The 22,318-nt window shown below is 40.8% G+C and overlaps 1 protein-coding gene across 1 annotated transcript; it reads left to right on the top strand.

Annotated features, from left to right (window-relative positions):
* The first annotated feature begins 570 nt into the window (after nt 1–570).
* LOC106890974 (lymphotactin-like) lies at nt 571–5,255 on the top strand. The gene is made up of 3 exons (XM_014947121.1): nt 571–752; nt 3,326–3,443; nt 4,264–5,255. The coding sequence occupies exons 1-3, from the start codon at nt 683–685 to the stop codon at nt 4,367–4,369; spliced, it is 294 nt and encodes a 97-aa protein (XP_014802607.1). The 5' UTR covers nt 571–682; the 3' UTR covers nt 4,370–5,255.
* The last annotated feature ends 17,063 nt before the right edge of the window (nt 5,256–22,318 follow it).

The following is a 22,318-nucleotide window of genomic DNA, read 5'->3' as shown; positions in this document are numbered from 1 at the left end:
GGATCTGGTGCCGTATGTAAAAGTGTATTCACTCTTCTTTCTCCCAGCACATAAGTAATATCAGCTTTGTCCATATCAAATCACGGAGAAAACAGAAGAGTTTTGACAAGCCCCAGCACACATAGGAAACAGGAGTGAAACTCCTCCGAAGCTATGCATTAAAGTGGCCAACTATCTCCAGCCACTATGGAAAAAGCCAAGGCGTTCCTGTTTCCATCACCCTTTAGCTGGTAGTTCCCCTTTTAAGTGGTCCATTGGTCAAAGAGGTAACTCTGAATGTTACTCTGTGCCTCTGCGGTGTGGCTTTGCTACAGCTCTCTAAGTCGAAGTGTGAAAGGACAGGAACACTTATTAAAGGTTTCCACTACAGAACAAGAGCTCTCACTTTTTGCAACTTGAAATAAACCCTACTCGCGACACAGAAGCAAGTGCAACCACAGCAGGGTTTGAGCAGGAAAACCCTTCACAGGGGGGCTAGCGAGGGACGGGTGGGGGAAAGGAGGTGGTTCTCTGTCACCAGAAAAAGCACTGCCACTCAGTTTTTTCCACTTGCAGTCAGCCCCCCCATGACGCCCCAGAAGTGAGCACAAGAACTGACCACTGAACGACAATATATAAACTCGGTGAAAGAGGGCTGACAATAGCCACTTTCTTCTCTGCCTTGACAAAGAAGCCACCAGCAATGAAACTCCACGCTGCAGCTATCCTCGTCATCTTCTGCCTTGGCATCTTCACTGTGCACACGGTGAAAGGTAAGTTTGCAACCCAAGAGGAAGGCAGTAATTGCTCCCCACTGCATCAGCGGTCTGATGAGCAGGATTCAATCTCAGCCAGAACTGACTCATAAGATAAAACTTGCAAGAAACCCAGATCAGAATTGCAAGAAAGGCAGCTTTATGGGAGATCTCATTTGATGTCTTGTCAACTAGTGGTTGGCTTCTGCCTTAATTCTGCCTCCTGCTCTCTGCAAGGAGAGTTTCTGTGCCTTAGAACACTTAAAGGGCTTCTGTGCATTATTCTCTCTTAAAATCATGAATTCTTGAAGACACAATGTCTTTTAATCTCACTGATGCCATACAGCAATGAGTTCTATGGGTTAATAACATTTTATGAAAAATATTTCTTGAATAAGATGTACTTCTTTTATTTTGCTAGATATACTACTTTTATATGTATTTTTATTATATTAATTTTTATTTGTCTGTCTCTAATTATATAGCCTTAATCTCTTTAATTTCCCTATTTTAAAAAGTTCTTCCAGTTTTGTACTGCATATTGCCCATTTGCTTGTTTCTAGCCAAATATTGTGGTCTAGGTAGGCAAGCTACGAGCAGAAACTGCAAAGAACAATGGATTTATCCATCTTTCTGTTTTCCTGATTTAATACAATTTAGCATCTTGTTTGAGACCATTTATGAGCACTAAGATGGGCCGTGTTTATTAGCCACGCTTTAAATAAGTTTGTGTACAATGATGTTTAGGTCTGTGACTTTTGGATTAGGCTACATGCATCATACAAAAACATGAACATAGGCACATAAGGACATGTCTTCTTACACAATCAGATTCACGCAAACGAGCACATAAAAATCACAGAGAACACTCATATACAAGCCATATGCAAACCCACAAAAATATGCAAAGAGAAACACACAGAAAAGGTATCTTCACAAAACCACACCAAAACCAAACTGAGACCTGCTAAGCATTCACAAGACTATGTAGCTACGCACTGAGTATGTTGACCTAGTGCCCCTAGAGCTAGATCATACTACATTCTCGTACACTGATTAATGCTACAGCTTCTTCATCTTGGCAACATGTGGCTTCGTATCACAGGCTGCCAGTTTGTAACTTCATTCTCCGGGCTGTATAATTTGCCATAAATGTCACCAAGTCTGAAAAAGCACACTGAGATGGTGTGCAATGGATAGAAAAAGGATTAGAAAGAAGAATGAGAACCAAAAAAATCCCACCAGAAATAATAATTAAAAAAGGTAGTTAGAGGTGTGGAGCAGTTTGGTTTTGTTCCCTTAGACGAGCTCTTCTGGTATTCCCTGCACGCATTCCCTGGAGATAGTTTAGTGCTAGAGACACTATTTCCAGGACTAGTAAGGATTGCTTATCCTTGAGCTTTTAAAAGCCACATTTTGAAAACCAATCTGAGTGAGGCAGTAAGATACATATTTGTAATGAATCATCAAAAAATACACCATGTTACTTGTGACTAAAGCAAGATGAGAAGAGAAATTCCTTCAGGCAAACAAAATCTCAAGAACTAGCTCCTCTGCCAGTACCCATGCACTGGCTGCGGTGCAGCTTGTCCAAAAGCTGATGTGTGTTTGTCTCAGCTATTCCAAATATTTCCAACAAGGAAAACCTCACAGATAATAAAATTATCTGTGATAGGCTTTATATTTAGCAAGTTGTACCTGAACAGCTCTTGGATCTCTCTAATGCCGATTTCTCTAAAGTCTTTAAAAAGAAACCTCAGAATACAGCAGTGTTCTTTTTGTCTCCCTCATGCCTTCCCAAATCTGTCTTTGATGGGTGGGAGAAAACTAGAAACTAGCAAGCAGAGGCTTCTAATCATGTATGCATATGCACTATCTCGCTTAAATGAGCTCCCGTTTTCAGTTATCATCATGTAAGGTAACAACTGCCTAGAGAATTTTCCAATGATATTGTGATCCTCTTTATTAATCACCAGTGCATTTCCCTGAAATGTATGAAAACATTGGAGGAAAGAGAGGACTAAGTAACACTCCATTGTCTATGAAACCAGACTTATAGCAAGAGTATACAAGTACCTTGTCCTCTGACAGATATACCTCCCTTTCTTTCAATGATTTTTTTTAATGGTACTTTTGGATGTCTGGTGTTAGACAAGTAGCCTTGCTTTCTTTTCCTTCATTTGGAAAGTAGGGAGAATTACAGATCCACATTCAGAGGGCATTTGGTGCCATATGGACACTTATTTGCAGATGATACAGACCTAATTATGAATGATGCCAAATACCTTTTCTGCTATGGAGCAGTGATTCCCTGGGGGCAGAGTGATTACATAATTGTTGAGGAGAACAGGTGAAGATTAGTATCGTAACTGAAATAGCAAGAATACTTTAGAGACGGTAGGATGCATCACAAAAAAATACCTTAAATTCTCTTGTATAACTGGTATTGTGGCTGTACATCATAAGACACTCGTGTTCTAACCACAACTGGGAATTTGCTGGAATTCATAATTCATTAAGTAATTAATTATGGCTAAATATGAATATAGTATTGACTGCCTTTGTCACTTATCTATTTTTTCCCCATCTAGGAAGTGTTGGAAGTCAGTCCATGCGCAAATACAGTTGTGTAAATCTGTCTACACAGCAACTGAACATCCGAAACCTTATCGGCTATGAAATGCACAGAGTTCCAGTACAAGCTGTCATGTAAGTATCTGGTGCACAGTTCACCTTCTGACTCATCTATGCAAACATGCTACCATCAGAAAGGGAAAGGGCATCAGAAGACACTGAATGGCCCAACCTACTAAATCTAGCTAGTAGGGGTCACCCTTCCAGTTCCCCCATGAAGCAGTCACCTGGCAGCTGAGGGAGTGAGAAGAGAAGGGTGGGCTTCAGAGAGCTGGGAGATCCACGCTGCTCACAAACACTGATACACACTGCTCACAAACACTGATACACACTGCTCACAAACACTAGCAGAAATCTCACTGAACAACCAGATCTTTTGTGCCCAGAAAATGGGGGGAAATCTCAGTAAGGCGTCAGGGCGGAGCCCTCAGAAGCCCAGTGCAATGAACTGAGGCAAGGGGAAAGATCATGTGAAAGAGTCTGAGGTAACTCTTGCCTCCTGCTAGGAGCGTGTTTGTGCTTTTGATCTCATGAGCACGCATTTTTATCTAACCTGGGAGCTGCTTCTGGGTGGTAAATGTGCATCATGATTTCATATACAATCTCAGAACATCAGGTATACTCCTTTTTTAAAATGTCAGGTCAGTATATATGCACAGGCCTGTGCTGTGGCCTCACATACCATGTATGTTACATACATGCCTATGCAATAAATAGGGAACTAATGTTGCTAAGTGCTAAGTACTGTTTATTGCAAGTAACAGCTACAAACTCTGGCAAACTCTGATATGGTTTTACCACATTGTTCTTCCTGTTCTGCATAAAACCCAAGAACAGTAAACCTAGGTTTGGAGACTGGAATTTAATGGCCACCTGGTTTGCTTTCTTCCTCCAGGTTTATCAACACAAAAGGTATCAGGATCTGCGTAAGCCCGAATCAGAAATGGGTGCAGTCTGCCATAAGGAGAATAGACAGAGCACGTACCACCAGAGGCAAATAATCCTGTCCTAGGCAAGAATCTAAGGCCAACTAAATGGAATCATCATCAGTGCTGCATGTAACAGGGAAGAAACCTTAGCATCTGCTTTTAATTCCTATTTATAAATTGGCAATAAAACCTCTGAACAAACACAAACTCATCAGAATCTGATCATCACTAGTTGAATGTCTGCTGGTTTCTTTGTTTTATAGCTGGACTCTGTTACACTGTTTATTTTCTGAAATGCTTGCTAATATTTATTTACAACTGAATGTAAATATCTTCTGAACCTCGCTGTCCTGACCAGTGTGGTATTTAAGGGTGAATGGAAGATAGTTTCATATACTGTAGGGAAGAAGATGACCTCCCACAGAGCTGGATGAGTGTAGACCTCCATCCTGATGGAGGTCAGAATGTTCTGCACCGAGTGCTGGGTTTGAGAAGGTGTTATATAATTTAATAGTTACTCATACCTCTATGATCTATAAGTAAACTAATCGCACGCTTCAGGCTATCACCTGATCAGTGCAATATTCAGAAGAAGATCCTTGGGCTTTCTATTATTCTACATAGTATTGCACCATTAGCTCAGTCCACGATGATGTATGGATACTCTCACTGAGGGATGACCTGGAGTAATTCAGGGTAACTCCATGAATGTAACCCTATTCAGTCTTGTACTGGGGAAGACTTACTCTGTCCACTGACTTCTATGAAGTTACTTCAGTTTCACCCTCACGTGAGACAAACCTGAAACAACTGTTTTACTTTTTCCTTTGCTTTTCTCTGAATAAGCAAGAACAAACCATGCCTAAAATCTGTATTTCACAAACTCATAGGAACTCCATGCCCTAAAGAACTATGTATACATAAATGTCTTATATTTTTAAAATTTATAATTTCTACTAACAGAAGGTTTTGAATTTTAATAAAGTTACTATAAACGTGGAATCAAATGGCACATTTTTCTGCTTATATGTAATGCAGATGGAGACTTGAAATGGGTACTAAGATGACAGCACAAATTTGAGAACTTTTGGGCAAGCCAACTAGAGCTGACACTGCTGCCAACTCATGACTCAAATTGTTCAACAGCAATCTGATTCTGAGCTTTCTATACCATATTTCAACTGCAAAGTCCATATTTCAGACAATACTTCTTCAAAAGTCAGGGTACTTAAAAGTCTTCACACAACAAAGACTTCATACCACTCTAGGACGGTCCCCAGATTATCAAAAACAGATACAGAATTGCTCCAGGCAGAGAGAAAATTGGCATTTGAGGAGCGTGAGGGGTGAAGGAGAGGTACAAGCAGAGGCGCTCCAGGAATAAACTTCCTCTCTTACTACAACATGTATGTAGCCTGCACTGCTGATAAACTACGGGCTTTTCATCACAAATAACTTCTTAGTGATATACATGATCTTACAGCACTTCCAAACTACACTATAGGTATAAGATCACATTACTCTTAAAGCCATTCTCTGCAGTCCCCTGCTCTGGTCAAGTCAGAATTTATGGCTCATGTTTTGTCTTAGCTCAGTCTTATGTAGGGAAATGCATTTAGTTTTCACTGCCCAGGACAGGTTTTAAAGCAGGGCCACTGCTGAGGCAGGGAAGAGAAGGATGACTATATGTATCACACTACAGAACAGAGCCAAGGCAGGCTACATATATATATATATGAACAGCAATATATAAATTGGTGTTCGTTCACTTTGAATCACTGATGTCAAGGCCCTAGTCCCTCATATTACAGATAACCAAAACACTGTGTTCCTTTCAGCATCATGAGACTATCAGCTGCCTACAAAACCAGGTCACCCATAAAAGCATTTTTATGGTAAGCTCTCTGATATTAATATCATCAGCTTCCACTTATCAAATTCATACAGGACCAGAACTAACTAACATGCTTTTGGCAGGCAGAATTTTAATGCCTTTGTTCATAGTCAGTAGTATCTTATCCTGGAATTAATCTTGCTGCAGTGAATATCATTTTTTTTAATTAGGACTATCACAACCTGAGGATATATTAATTAACCATCATATAGCAATTAATAATTTATATCTGCTCATCCTCATCACAGTTCATAGCATGATTAATAATCGTTTTTAAGAGTGAATCATCCTACTTGATAATAACATCTTGTTTGTTATACCTTGCAAGATCTGTAATGATCCTTGTACCCTTCCTGGGAGTTAATTACTGTGGGTGATCAGAGCTCTCAACATCTCTTCCTATGCAGCCATTAAACACCAGGGATTTCCCTGTCTTTTCCTGACCATTCCTTACCCCAAGTCCTTGCTATGGTCTCAGTTGTATACTATTTTTGTCATCTCTAGCTGCATATAATCTGGAACCTTATCTATAATGGCATTGCTCCTGCCTAGTACTTTTCCCTAAGGCTCTCAAAATGCTTTAGAAAGAATGGAAAATATGATTAAACTTCATTTTCACACACACACACACAAAAGGAAAGTGCAAAATGAAGAACTAGAGTGTTATTGTGTTGAAGGCAAGTAAGAACCATAATCTCATTCTCTCCAACACCTTTAGGAAACATCTCACTTAGAAAAATGGGAAGTTAGGCTGCAAGGTACATCTGAAGATCTGGGGCTGTGGTTGCACAGATGTCCTCCCCAGCTGCCCACCATTTCTTTTCCAAGCGAGGCAGGGAGTAAGGGGCTCACAGTGACTGCTTCCCTTGCTGCTCATCCTCTGCTAGGTTGCAGCCTTTAATATGAACACTGATTTCCTTTGACTCCTCTTGTAATATCTGTGCACTGCTTCACCAGAAAGGATCCTCCAAATACACATAGCAGAGCAGGGAGCAGCAATTTTGGAAAAAAGTCAACCATTTCTCTTCTGTCGCGCACACTACTCGCACAGTTTCCAAAGGGGCTGAAGAGATGTGCTGTGGTCAGGTCTTTAGACAGGGGAAAGACATCAAAGAGCACAGTGGACAAACCCTCAACATGTGTAAGTATTCATAGCTTCATTAAGTTCAGCAGAGACAGACAGGATGACTACCTAGCCCTTTGGGCACGCTGGCTTTTCACATAAAAAACACATATTTCCTGGGCAACAACTTTATGTAACTGCAGCTGTATTCTTTTCAGTGCTTACTTACAATTAAGGAAGTAGAAAGTTAAGGGTATACAATGACAATCAGCTTTCATAGAAGCTATTACTACAACATTCAATCTTGTGTCACAAGACACAAGAAAAGGACTCCAAAAATAGAAGCTCATGTCCTGCTCTACTAATGACTTAATTTTTCATTTCTGTGCAGTGTTTGTCACTTGATTTGGGCTGATTATTATGTATCATATTGAATATTTCTTGCATTAAGGCCTTAAAAACTGGGGGAAAAAGTACATCAAAAGCTATTTAGAAATTGTAACACCTGAAACAAATCTGATAACTTTTTTGTTCCATGTTTCTGAGCTATTTAGTTCCACACTGAGGTTACAGTTTCCTCAAGAACCATTAGGTGAAGAAGGTTTGTTGTAAGAGCGCTTAGGGACCTGGGGCCTTCCTGTAAGACTGGTACTAGAGAGAGTGATGACAAGGGTGCATGTATCTGTGTGCATCCATGTGTTTGTGACTGCATGTGAACACATGTGCAAGACAAGGCCTCTGTAGGCCTCTCAGTGGGCAAAATACCTGCTTGTTTCCTACCATCTGCTACCTCATGTCCACCATGGTACCAGTTTCAACATGCCCACTCCTCTAAGACCATTAGAGAATTACCCTGGTATTCCCCAGTGAGACAACACTGACTCACAAAAATACCTCAAGTGATAATTGCCTAGTGCCTCTCTGTGCAGTGTGAGAAGAAAATGAGAGTTAGGGCTCTAACCTACCTCCAGTGTCATCCTAACCCAGCCTATAAGCAAACTGAACAGCAATTGCCATGCTATGAGTTGTCAGTTCACCCGGTACTGTTCTTGGGGTGCTTTTCATGAGGTGCTGACTGGTTCAGGTTTGATCTATTGAGGCCTTCTAGCATGAGGATCTCTCATGAGCGAGACCTTGTCTGCTCAGTATTACCTGCTCAGAATTACCTGCTGTAATGATGCCAATCGAGTTAAGCAACTAAATTGGCAAAATATTGAAGATCTCCATTTCTAGAGTTTTATTACACTAGAAAAAAAGTGGAGTGACTATTACTTACTGGATAAAATTAGTAATATGACTATAAAAAACTTACTCAAAGGCATATGTTCTATGGGCTCAGATTTAACTTTTTAAATGAAAAATCATCCAATTGGAGAAAAATAGCTGGGGTAAACTTCACTTTTTAAACTCAAACTGTTTGATTCCTCCCTATTGTGACTACTTGTAGTGAATGAAAGTTCCAAGAATGTCTAAATTCAGTCTTTAAAACTTCAACCATAAAAAACTCAGTTATCTCTCAGATAATATCTTGGAAGAAGCTTTGATGTTGCAGCTAAAGATTTTAGTAGAACTATAGCTGGACGTTTTTTTCCATCTCAAAAATCATTTAAGAGATCTCGGGACTTCAGCTGATGGTCTGGAATATTTGCAAACTCTCTAACACAAATGTTTTGTTTTGAAGCCCCACAAACTTTCCTGTGGCTCCCTAACGGAACCCCTGCTCAGAAGCACAGTTCACAAGGTGACTTGTGGCAATGGTTATGTTCTGCAGGTGAGAACTGTGCTTTCTGTGCTTTCCCAAGTGCTTTGTGGTATGAGCCTGTGCTACCTGGATGTCAGGAGAAAGCATTAAACTTTTAACGAGTTTACCCCCACAGATGGACATGTGGTACCCCTTCCAGAGCTGCTTCTGAAGATACCATTGAGAGCAACCACTGATCTACAAAGCCCCTATGATTGGGGCACCTCATTTCCATTAACAAATCTAGCTTTCTTTTGACACGTTTTTTTGTCAGTGGCCTGTTGGTCAGAGAGTGTAATTCTGAGCTTCTGTTGGGCTCTTTACGTACAACGTTTAAAACATAGACAGCCTAGTGCAGCAGAAAAGTAGCTAAATTTAACCAGGCTAAAATTCAGAGAACTTCAGCCACAACGGGGTTTGAACAGGAAAGGCCTTCACAGGGGCGCTACTAAGAGAAAACTGGACAGCAAAGAGGTGGTCCTCTGTCACCAGAATTAAGATTTTCTACTTATGTATCCCCTTCCTGCTACTCCACTACTTTTTTGACAAAACCAGGCCCTGGCAACTGACCAACACTACATAAACTCCATTAAGTCATGTTAGTCACTTTCTTCTCTGCCTTAACACAGAAGCCACCAGCAATGAAACTCCACACCACAGCCCTTCTGGTCATCTTTCAGCTTGATATCTTCACCGTGCACAAAATGAGATGCAAATTTGCAAGCCAACAGGAAGACAGGAATTCTCAACCACATTGCACCTGCAGTCTGATGAGTTCAGGATTTGTTCTCAGCCAACATCAAGAAACCAGCAAGAAATCCTGTTGAAGGCAGTTACAGCATAACTTGCCTACATGGGAGATTCATCTTAGTGGTGGGCTTCCATCTTAATGCAAGGGAAGTTTCTGTGTCTTAGAAATCTCTTATTTTCTCTCCTGTAACTACGAAATCTTGAAGCCAGATATATATAATATCTCATTGATGCCTTATGGCAAAGAGCTGCATGAGTTAATGACATTTTATGAAGATTCATGAGTCAATTTCAGATACAGTCTTTTCCTTTCTACTGTATCTCATCTCTTATTTGCCCATCTCAATATAGATCTACTCTTCTAGTATCTTCGTCTATCAGTCCATCAGCTGACAACGTATCTTACTTTTTTGTTGGGTTCTTATCTTGCTGATAAATATGTTATAGGTGTGAGGACAGAGGAAACAAAACCAGCATTCCAGACAAAGCGTTACAGGGGATTTACATAATGAAGTCTTATTCCTGACTTTGTACAGTTAAGACCTTAAGACCACCGTTGCCCGTTATTTACAGCGGTGATGTGATGTAGCCTCAAATCCACAGGCTGTGCCTGCTGCTGAAGCTCTCACGTGGTGTGCATAATCACAAATGGAAGAAAAAATTTTGCGTAGAGAGTGCAAAAATCACAGGTACAAACCAATCACATGTAGCCTCATACAAACCCATCAAACCACAAAGATTAAAGCACAAAAAATACACATTCACAATACAAGGGAAAGCCAAAACCAAGGACACCTCTAACTTTTTTGTGAAGTGACCCATGCATGCCCTGAAGCTACTGCCACTGCTTTTGCTGCTGCTTATTCTCAGCACCTTCATGGAGAGTAGTTCTATATCTGATCTTCCTTGTTCATAGCATTGTTCGTAGCTTTTCAGAGCAAAGTACTTCTGTTTTCTGGGAGGGATAATTTGCTATAAAACATTCCCATGTGGGGAGAGAGACATGCAGCAGAAAGTCTGTGGAAAAATACCCCAGGATTTTTTGTTGTTAAGTACAAGGGATACGCAGAGGTCACAAGGCTTAGGGGAGTAACCAAGGTAGCTGAAGTTCTGATGACCAACATGTTAAAGAAGAGAGATTTTGCCAAAAACAAAGTGAAAAAGAGACAAGAACCCATGGCTTTGAGACCACATTGTAAGGATACTTTGCAAGGAATTTGCTGTTGGTTGCAAGGTGAGTTTGATTTTTTTCTAAAAAGCCAGTGTTAAAGGCTTTTAGAACCACAAAAGAATTGCAAGGAGTAAAAAGAGAAGAGATGGATTGGTCCTGGCATAAAAAGAAATGGAGAGGGAACAGCACGCAAGAATAGTATTGGCAAATAGTGTGGGAGGCAGATAGAGGACGAAAGAGCAAAAAAGTATCAGAAAAGTGAATGACAGGAGGTAAAAGGGAGATAAATGGAATTATAGATGTGGACCTTTGTGCTCACAGCACTGTTTTTTCTTAGAAGGCTGTTTCCTGCAATGAGCTGAGAACATGTAACAAGCTTCTTGGTAAGAGCAGCCCAGACTTTTAGGCTGTCATCTCCATAATAGTACATCCTCAGTGCATTTGCTCTGCAGAACACACTTGTATGGGGAAGAGAGGAATAATGACTGGGATCACCATCACTTCACCAGCAATCACTACAAACCTGTCGGCTTTTTGACACACATCATTATTTTCAAAACCACATACCAGGGGGAGGAGAGGTTGGCTTCTATTTTTGGATGCCTACCTTAAGACAAATTAACCTTCATTTTTGGAGCTGCTGTGCATACAGAATTTACAGGTACTGTACAGTACTGGAAGTTGGCACTCAAAATAATACCACTGAGGTTTATACACTCAGAGAAAAATGAAGCACAGTTTTTATCCAATGTAATTGTTGATCTACCCTTGGAGAACATTTTGAGATGCTTCCCATTAGTGGCACTTAGTGCTGCTCCATAATCATATCTATTTTCTAAGCATAGATGATGGTTTTTGCCAGGAACCTTTATCCTTTAGCTTAGTACCTCTTTCACCAGCTGTTCACCAGCTATCTGCTGTATACAAGACTCCCCAGAGCAGTTCACAGTTGCAGACAGCAACATCAACTGTTCAAGTATCACATGTGAGTATAATTATATATAGTATGAGTATCTATATAAATTATACTCATGTGCAATGTATGAACAGTTGGTATTGCTGTCTGTCTTTGTACAGAATATGTGATGAGAAATGAATTTTAAAGGTCTCATTGTAACATTTACAACGAATCTTGAGTTAGAAACAAGAAGTGCAATGGCTGCTTGGCTTTGCTTCTCTTCTGCAGGTTCCTCACTATAGCACACCGCAAGACCTATGTGAGGACTGACCTCCAGTGGGTGCAAGGTGCCATGGAAATACCAGATGGAAGACAGGTCTAAAAAAGACATTGCAGAGCCCTAGGCGCCAGTCCTAATACATACAAAAGGCAAGACAAGCTCCCAAACTCTAACACAAAGTCAGTCCAAAAACTACCTCCAAGAGCACACCAAGGACTGCATTTTTTCCAAAGACCGTGCCCACTGCTGATGCTCCTCCCAAGACCACATGATCTTCCAAACGCATTGATAAAGCTGCATTCAATCCCAAGCCCACTCTTTCTCTCCCAGCCCCAGATGCTTCCCTATATGTATCCTCCCAAACCAACTCCCAAGACCACGTCCATTCCTAAGACCGTTCCTGAAGTGATATCCACCTCTAACCACACAGTGTCTCCCAAATGCACACTCAGACCCAGAGTCACTCCTAAATTCACTCATAAGCGACACTGCAAACCTATAGCACGTGACTAAACATGGCACCAAATACAGCAAGAAATAGCAAACTAGCCACCTGCACCTTGAACTACTTGAAACTGCTACTCACTAGGCAGCAAGAAAGTCCCTGAACAAACACTAGCTCCATTCAACCCTACATCCCTGCTTGTATTTTCTGGGCATTAACTACTATATGAGTTTAATAGCCATCCAGTTATAACTACTTCATGCAGTAGAGGAATCTATATATATCATATATATATCTATATATCATACTGGCCACTGCCAGTTAGACAGAAAGAAGAGATTTGAGTTCTCTGAGCCTACAGAGCCCTTTGAGTAAATCTATGCTCACTGAATAAGCCAAAACAGCTCCTCCAAGCCACAGCACTATATTATTTCACTCCAGTAAACAATCCTGCTCATGCAGCTGAAGATGACATTTGGTGGTTGAGACTTAGCTGAAATTAAAAAAAGAAATCTGAGGTAGACCAAAACATTTTGCAAATTCATGTTCACCTTGGCAAACTATTGGTTTGAGAACACAAACAGCAAACCCCTCAAAAATCCTGAAATGTTTAACTGTTTCAACTGTCTATATTTCTATTTCATATTCAAATTTAAATTTTAAAATTATATTTACATTTAAATTTTTAAATTATTTTTTAAATAATTTAGTAAATTTTATATAATATAATGTTAATTTTAAAATATCTTTCAAGGCTTGGAAATAAAATAAACCACAGAGATTAATTTCCTGGAAAATGAATTGAGCTTGTTTCTATAAAGTTTGCATTTTGGCCTAATTTGAGAGCAAATGAGGAATGCATACTCTTGCAAACCCTCCCAAATCCTGGCATTGACGCTAACATGGTGTGGGATGAGGTACTAAACATAATAGTTGTTAAAACTAAGGAAAGAGATGTGAGAAGTCTGAAATCTGGCTGAGGAAGCAAATAAGTTCCAGTAATTCATTTTACGCTTATCTGTTACTAAATTAGTCCAACTCAGACCATACCAAGTACCAAGTAATTACAGAGAGCATTTTAGAGGGCTAGTACAGAGATGGAGGTGATCAGATATCTGAGGGTGGCAGAAATAATGTTCTGATTCATTTTTAAAGCCACTTGACATTTACACATATGACAAAGTGGTGGGCTGGCAAAAGGGGGCTAATGGAGGGGAAAATACATCAAATAGGGAAGCCACAATGAACAAAGCAATTGTTGCATGAGGGTGTTTGGGGGAAGGTCCAATAACCTCATTTTTACTCATATAACAATGATGGAAATTATCTTGCATGGAGCAGCTTGCTTAAGTGTTCAGTGCAATGTCCTGGTCCCTGCCAGGGACTGTCCTCAATAAAAAATACAGACACCGTCTTCATACAAGAGCAGGGAGAGGAGACAGAGGACACCATTTAGCTGCATGTTTGAATCCTAACTTAATACAGTAAAGGATTATTTATGACCACCTACCACCTAACCACCTGTTATACCTTTCAGTAAATGTTTAACAGCTGCCCAGGGCATACACACAGCTGCTTTGAACTTGCCATAATATAATTAGTTCATCCCTTAGAGAACTCAATAAACACAGAAGAAAGGATACCCTTAAACCTAGGAAGCTTGCAATTCTAGGAGTCAATTAAAAGAATATATTTAACAAATCTACTAACCCAGAATTTTTTCCTTACAGACTTGCAGAAGCTGCCAAATGAACTAAGATCCTCCGGGGAATACAAACTCCCTTCATATGCAGAACAGTGTCAAAGGAGGGAGGGGAAGTCTGTTCTAATGCAGCCTAAACCCACCACCAGATAAAGACACTTGGAGCAGAGCATGACCACCTTGTGCAGCCTTATGCTGTAGTGAGCTTTTCTCCTCTCCATTCTATTATTTCAGATTAAATTTCCCATGGACGCAGTCCCTATCTACCCTCACTGTTTCATGATAAACAAACCAAACAAAAAGCCCTATCTAGCAAGATAGAACTAGCAAGGCTCCCTTTCTGTCTGGCTATATCCACCAATCTGCTATCACCTGGGGCTTGCTTTTGCCATCAACAGAGCAGTCCTCTCAGCCAGCACTGAAGGAGGGAGCGTGGAGGAGGCTTTCTGCAGTATGGTGAACATGAGCAAAACCACTCATCTTCCAAGTCTCCTAACACTCTTAAAAATGCTGCCAGACCCTCTTTTTAAACCGTAGATCTTACGGAAAAATCATGCAGTCCTATTTATTTCTCTAATTCTCGTCTGTCAGTTCAGCTGTGATTCTGGGGTACAATAAAGTCCTTCTGCCTATTCACTTGGTGTGATTTTTTTTGGTTGGCAAACACCAGTTTCTTGCTCATTCCTGTGGCAGACAAGTGTTGCTGGTGCTCTTGCAGTCAAGTGGTAAACAGTTCCAGAAATAGTCAGTCAGTCCAACAGCACCATACAATCACTATCCTTTTACTCAAGCAAAATTACTCCCTTTGAGTAATTTTTCCCAGCAGGAATTTAGCAGAATACAGATGAAGGACTTGTAGAATTTGGCCCACTAGTTTAAAGTGGACAAAATCATGGTTGCTTTAGCTGATTATTCCCACAGGAATTCTTTTCACTGTTGCTCAAGTGGGTTACTGGAAAGCGCTTCCACATTTGGAGGAGCTGATTCAGAACTGATGGGGGGGTGGGAAGGTGGTGTGTGTTAGTTTGAGATTGTTCAGATCAACTAACCTTTAGCTCCTTTCCTCTGCCAAGTTCTCTTGTGGATTTATTCAGCACTGTATGAATGACTGCTTTGCTGCTTTTGCTCCTGCTCCTGGGTGGTATGGGCAGACACAATTGTGCAAGATTCATGTTTCCTTCAGCCAGAGCCATCTTTCCAAGCTTCCAAACGCACACCGGTACACTCAGAGAGGAGTCAGTGATCTCCCACATGCAGCTAGGTAAGACAAGAAGGCAAAAGAACTGCCAAGAATGAAATAATACTGCATGAGACTGCATTTTTATGCAAGCTGCTCCATCTCTCTTTCCTGGCCTCAGATCAAATCAGCTAGAATTACAGAGCTAACTGTAACCCAGTTATAGAGCCGTTCCAGACATGCAAAGAAACGTCTCTCCTTACTGTAGGCCAGATTCTTTGCTGTAAAATACGGATGCCCTATTAACTTTCAACCTAGCTGGCAAACATATTCCTGCAGTTTAAACTCACAGATTACAACCTTGACTGCTTAATGTCTTTCTGTTCTTAATTCTGAAAACACTTGTTGAACAGTTGTTGAAATTGTAAGTTAACAGGTTTCAAGAAGAGCGTCCAAGCACCCAAACGGATGCCTGCAGGCGTACTCCATCACTCGAAATAGCTAGTGAAGGTCAGACCTGCTGGGGGAAGAAGTCGTGTGGACTTAAGAGGCACAGTGACTATCTGGGTCTCCTGTGCTTCCTCTGGAATGCAAGGCTACGCTGTCCTGTCATCAGGGTCTCTACAAAGCCAGAGACAATTCTCTAAAACTTTACTTGGTTTGCCTAGTGTCAGCAAAATTCTCCTTACTTACACAATCACCAATGGTCCTTGTGTGATCAAAAGGATGGTTTTGCTTTTTGTTAACTATTCAGCAGCAGAGTTTTCCACTTACACAACAGTAGATCACAGAACCACAGAACCTTCATGGTTGGAAGGGATCTTTGAGATCATCAAGATCCCACATGTGATGTGATGAGGAAAATACAGCGTCTATTTCCAAGTGTGTTGCATGCTGAAAATGAACGGTTTGGACTTTAAAACATCTTGAACTGCTTCTAGTGATGAGAAAGAATCCTTCCTAACAATTGAAACTAAATAATCTAAATCTGAAATCATGAGGAATTCTGCATAGCAAGCCATGATACATAGGATTTGATGGCTGAAGGACTGATAATAGGCTAGAAAGACTGTACTTCTCCCAGCACAGTGGTATGTAGATGAGTAGCAAGAGGGAGCTGTGACAGCACCTGGCAGCTGTTCACTATGAAGGAAGTGCTTTCGGCCAGCTGATGGACAGCCAACCATGCCAATACTTTTGGACCTCACTGGAAGGTCTAGACCTAACTCAAGGCCCAGAACTGACCTCCCTACACAATCACTCTCTGGACAAACTGAGATGCTGATCACACAGCTTTTTCTATGCTTCATAAACCCATCTGGGAACTTTCATAGCCCGCACTTCAGATTGCACGGATGAAGATTCTGTAGATTAATCTCCCTTCTTGCCTCCTCTGCTGGTACCCATTTAACACTGCCATAAATCCTGAGAAGGAAGGCTAGTTTTGAAGGTGTTCAGGCTGGAACCACTCTGTGGAGAGAGGACATCGGGTTCTAGGCTTCTCAGTCTAGATCATCTCAATACCACCATATTTAGTTTTAAAACCGAATTACTTTTCTTATGGGGCATAGTCTCTGTGGTCACCAGCTTCTGACTAACATGAAAAGCAGCCAAAGGCTGCAACAGTAAAGATGCCGATAGTGTTTCTATAGCAATCTTCACAATCCTTATCCCTTATACAGCTCAGAAGCTGGGATAGTATATGCAAGGCTGGAAATTCAATCTATGCTTCCTTCCTTCTGTGAATGTAATGCGCTTTCCCAGAAAAGCTCAGGTGACTGGAAATATAATGCTCTCTCCCTTCTAAACTGGATGATGAGCATCATGGAGAGGGAAAGCTAACAACATAAATAGGATGCTTTCTGCAGAGCAGAAAGAGAGGTGTTATTTTGAAATATTTATTTCAGGTATTTGCTAGAGGCAGATAAGCCTCTTGTCTGTGTTTATATATGTAATCAATGCTAAGATGACCTTGTTATTCTCTCATTTTCAATTCAAATCAGTCAGTGTTTTTCTTCATATCCTCATGTTAGCCATCGTTTAGCAGAGATCAATAAATTGAAGAATTTTGTTATAACAGTATTCCTTTGCTATGAGTTCTGGTACAATAGACCTCTATTACTGTTACTTTGCACCTACTGTATCTTTCACCCAAAGCATCTCCAAAGCAAATGAAGCCTTACAGATGCTTATGAAGTAAATGCACTGGCTTACTTCTTCCACAAAAATGCATGAAGAATTATTAAGCACAGAAATCCAGTAGCTGTGTGAAACTGTTCTCTAGCAACACTCTTCTACAATTCGGGATGGAGAGATAAATGCTAAGGGCCTGCTGCTGAGCTGAGGAACGCTGGCAGAGCTGTCTTGAAGCCACTCTAACAGAGATCAGCACACTGACTTAAATCTGCACTATTCCGAAACTGTAATTACAGCTTGACACGTCTTTGCTAACAAAGAGAACTCTGATCCCATAAGATAAAAATGCAATACAGAAATGTCGCAGTTCCAAGGAGTTTATCTTGATTCATTGCCTAGTTCCTTCCTAGTGGCCAAACAGGCTCTCAAGAGGCTCCACAAGGACTCCAACAGCCTTCCACAAGACTCCCTCAAGCTCAGGCTGCCCCAAGAGTTTAACAAGAGGTCACACAGCACTAGAAACTCGGTAGGACATGCTGCATCAAGGAGAGGGGAAGTCCTGACAACTGTGGCTTAAATCTGGTTTCTCAGAGCTTCTGTTGCCCCTGCCATGGGGCTAGCAGGGAAGACTGTGACTCTTTAAAGCATCTGTGTTTCCGACTCAGCATATCATGCATGACATGCATGTGGCCTGGCCCCAGGACAGCCTGTGTGTTCTGTCACTCTCTTGGAGCAGTGGACTTTGAAAACCGATACTTTCAGACTATAAAAGCTGTGAGGTCTCTGACACCAGGGAAGCAGGTATCATAGCATTGTTCCAAAGCAAGTGCATGCTGGATACACAGACTTTGTTAGGAGCCTGAAAGCCCAAAGAACCCTTGCTCAAGGCAGCAAGACAATGGTTTACCAAATCCACTCTCTATACCAAGGGATAACAGCTACCCTTAAATTCCTGGCAGTAGCCTAAAGAATCCCAAGAACTGAAGTCCCAGAGAAGCTGGGATGTGTTTCAAATAAACAAATAAAATGTCTTAACTTTTTTTCCCTCAAAATGGAAAAAATGTTTTGAGTTGTACAGAAAGTTCTAGGGCTTTTTCTCTTTCCAGTTGGAAACAAAAGCCCCTTTTTCCTGAATTTTGTAATTTCCCTAGGGTCAATAATCTTGAGTTTTCACTGCCTCTAGCTGTAAAAATTTAACATTTCGATAGACAATCCTATCTGAGAGTGTCTTGTTGCATAATGAAAATCTATTAAAACTTTATGACAACTCCAGCAATTAGGTATTGATAAATCTTACCTATCATCATGTAATCACTAAAATAACACAGAACTGAGTGGCATATCTGGTGTTAAACTACTAGTAATTGTTAGACCTAAGAACAGAGCAAAAGTTCCATGTAATTCCTGAGTCTTAGAAAATGCAAGGCTCTTGTCTTCATTATTGCTTAATACAATAATCCATCTAACTAAAAACATCCAAAGTACTACACAAGAATTTCAAGTATTATAAATCATCACTTGCTTACCTACTATTTAGTGGATTCTCTAAACATGTTAAGTCCCAGTCATCTCCAGAAAAGATCTGCTGAGGAGAGACCTCTAATCTGTCTGTAATACAAGAGCTTCCTTATTGCAGTCCATCCATACTTCAAATTTATGTATTTTTCAAACAATTTTGTATGTACATCCACACGAGAGGGCAGAAATATTTTCTAAATTAAAAAAAAAAACACAAACCAAACAAATTATGAGCGAACATATGTGTAACATTAGGAAGAAAGCAGAAAGTTACTTTGACTGCATGAGAGTGACAATGGAGTTGAATTTCTATTGTTCTGTGCTTTGGTTCATTACACTCCTGAAAAGAGAGTGAATGCTGTAGGTAGAATTGGGGTTCCATGTAAAACAGTCATAAAACTGTCTTGATTCAGTGGTTTGTAACAAACACTTAATTGGTACTAGAACTGACTTGAGGGTGGACACTACAAGTTTAAGCAAGGGAAGTTTTTTCAAAGCTGTTGACTAATGATTTTTAACACTGTATGTCAATGATTGCTTTTTTTCCAGCTTCAAAATTCAGAAGGAAAAAACATCCAAAAAACGTGACAAATTGTCTTTTTTCACTAGGTCAGTGTTGTGCTCTCTAAACGTGCAGATGACCTCCAGTCAAGGTGGCTAACCACTTTTATTTTTATTTCTAAGGTGGCAAGCGTAATGGAAATCCATGACTTAAAGGAAGGTTTCAGAAGCTGTAAATTGTTACATTAAGTCTTATTTACTTAATTTATGTAGAAAACTCAAATAAATATTGCCAAGTACATAATAAAATTCCTTATACCACTGAAGTACCTCTCCTTCTCTGACCTTATATATGTACTTCCAGAAACTGAACATCCTGTCTCAGATGACATAACCAACTAAAAACACTGATAAATGGTGTCTCCAAAAAAAGACATCAACTCCATCCTCAGTGAAGGCAGTGTTTTTAGAATGACAGCTATTTCTGAAAAACAATTCGAAATAAATTGTGTATTAGACAGACAGATACACACTATCTAGACAAAAGCATACATTATTTGTTTCAGAAGAGTTTTCAGAAATAACCAGCACTGTTTCAACCTCCTCCTCATTTTATATAAATAGCTACAGATACATTTTACATGCATTCATACATACAGGGTAAGATTCTTACCAGCGTGCAGTGCCAGAAAGGGTAACAGTAGCCTCCTGGCAATTGTAAACCCTCCCACAGTATGTACCTATACAATAGGTCTGTCATTAAATAGTGATTTAGCTAGCCAAGCCCCCCACTTTCTGACATTCCAGCTTAGCTTTCCACAAAGGAGTTGAATGGGCTGCTCAGCTGCACAGTGATTATCAGGCTTTTTATCCCGAGCTTTTCCAGTGAGTAGGCAAGGATGTTTTCCCTTGACAGTCTATTTCAGGTTCACAAGACAGTATGTTCTTCTGTGACTTATTTTAAAGCCCTGTCAGCAGATTCCTCATCCCAGGCTCTGAAAGCTGAAGGTTAGTCCCTCCAACCTTCCCAGATGCAGCGGATGTTCATTGAAAGCTTTTATAATCTTATGATGATAAAAGCCCATTAAAAAATTCAGATAATTTTCCACTATTAAAATGGGTTTAGAGCTTCTAATGGGATCAAAAAAATAGCACCAGCTCACAGTGCTGACTTGGTACTTTCCCTTTGGCAAACCTCTGCCTTATAATGGAGCCCAGCTTCAGTCTTCTGAGAGGCAGTCTCATTTTCTCTCTGTTGGTGCTGAGATGCTGCAAGTATGGCTACACCCAAGTATTAGTTTTTCATGTGCCCCTAGTTCTCTTCTAGAAACTGTCCCTTTCCTCAAGCAGAGCCAGCTAAGTGGCAAGCAGCCCTGAGGATGGATCTCCACACCTACACAAAACCCCATAGGAAACAGGCTGTGTTTTGTGTGAACACAAGGTGAGCCTTGTGTAGAACTACATGTAAGATGATGTAGGAAGAGGGGACTTTGGTGATTGCTTTCACCTTAATTTTCCTACCACACCTTCTGTTTCAAGCTTGTGCTGCTGTCCCATTTATTTCTGCTGCTTTCCCTTCCACCCTCTTTTTAGTTATTCCTATTTCATACAAGCTCCCATCTTACTTATTTTTAGATCCATCTCTTCCCACACTGTGCTTTGCCCAAGGCATGAGCAAACATATAAACAAGTTTTACAGCCAAACCCTGAGCTCCTTGCTTAGTCTTTGCTTAGCTCTTCACCAGAATCCCTGTGCTTCACAGGTCCATCCAGCTCTCCTGTGCGAGGCAGCATGATGTTAGAGAACATACACCATGAAGAAGGAGGAAGAAATACAGTGGGAGCTAGAGCCCTCTCAGTAGCACTGCTCAAAGGACAGGGCAGGAAGGGGCACTTATCTCCCCTCATTGCTCTCCAAACCACCCTGTAGCTGCATTCAGCCCGGATGTCCTGTTTGTCTCCTGCAGCCAATACACCCCTGTGCAATGTGCCTTCCTCCTCGCCTCTAAGAGATCAGGGCTGCTGCACCTCTCGTCCAAGCAACAGGCAGAGATCCTTCTATGCTGCAGGAACACTTGTCCTAAAATGTGAGGTGACATTAGATAATGTAGCTGCCTGCAAGGTAGCACAGGCTCAGGAGAGCTAGAAAGGGCACAGACACCCACACTGCCAGGAGCAGTAAGTGTGAGAGAAAGGCAAACCCAGCCCTCTAAAGAATATGGCTAAATGCTGGTGACTCCTGATGCTGGGCACCCTGGAGCTCAGACTTCAGCCATGTGTACATTGGTTTGTCTGTATTAAAGCAGTGAATCCCGCAGCAGCCCATGTCCTGTACCAGTGTTATTCATTAATGAAACTACACACCCGCACACAACACCCAGAGGAAGGATGGTTGGGCAGGGTTATTGGAAGGGCAGTCATGGTATGTGTCAGCTCTATGAAATGTGAACCCACCTACCCTAGTGGAGCCAGAAGCAAGTCTGAGCAGGAAAGCACATCCCTGAAGCAGATATTGGATTCAGTTTCACCAAAGAAGTACTACGTTTGCTGCTTTCCTTGAGAAATCCTATGGAGGGAAGAAAGAATAGATAAAATCACTGAAATATTTAAGATATTAAAATAAAGATTAAATATTAAAACCAGTGAAACATTCTCCAGATGAGAACAGCAGTCCCTTCATTAATGAAACATCTCTAAGGAAACGGAAGGAAGGAAGGAAGGAAGGAAGGAAGGAAGGAAGGAAGG

Source organism: Calidris pugnax, unplaced genomic scaffold (genome assembly GCF_001431845.1).
Source record: "Calidris pugnax isolate Ruff unplaced genomic scaffold, ASM143184v1 scaffold95, whole genome shotgun sequence".
Lineage (NCBI taxonomy): Eukaryota > Metazoa > Chordata > Aves > Charadriiformes > Scolopacidae > Calidris > Calidris pugnax.
The sequence above is the reverse complement of the archived record's forward strand: the minus strand, read 5'-3'. Positions and strand labels throughout refer to the sequence as shown.

Coding starts and splice junctions, on each gene's coding strand:
- LOC106890974 (XM_014947121.1), top strand. CDS start 683: ATGAAACTCCACGCTGCAGCTATCCTCGTCATCTTCTGCCTTGGCATC. Junction 753..3,325: donor CACTGTGCACACGGTGAAAG/GTAAGTTTGCAA, acceptor TTCCCCATCTAG/GAAGTGTTGGAAGTCAGTCC. Junction 3,444..4,263: donor GTTCCAGTACAAGCTGTCAT/GTAAGTATCTGG, acceptor TTCTTCCTCCAG/GTTTATCAACACAAAAGGTA.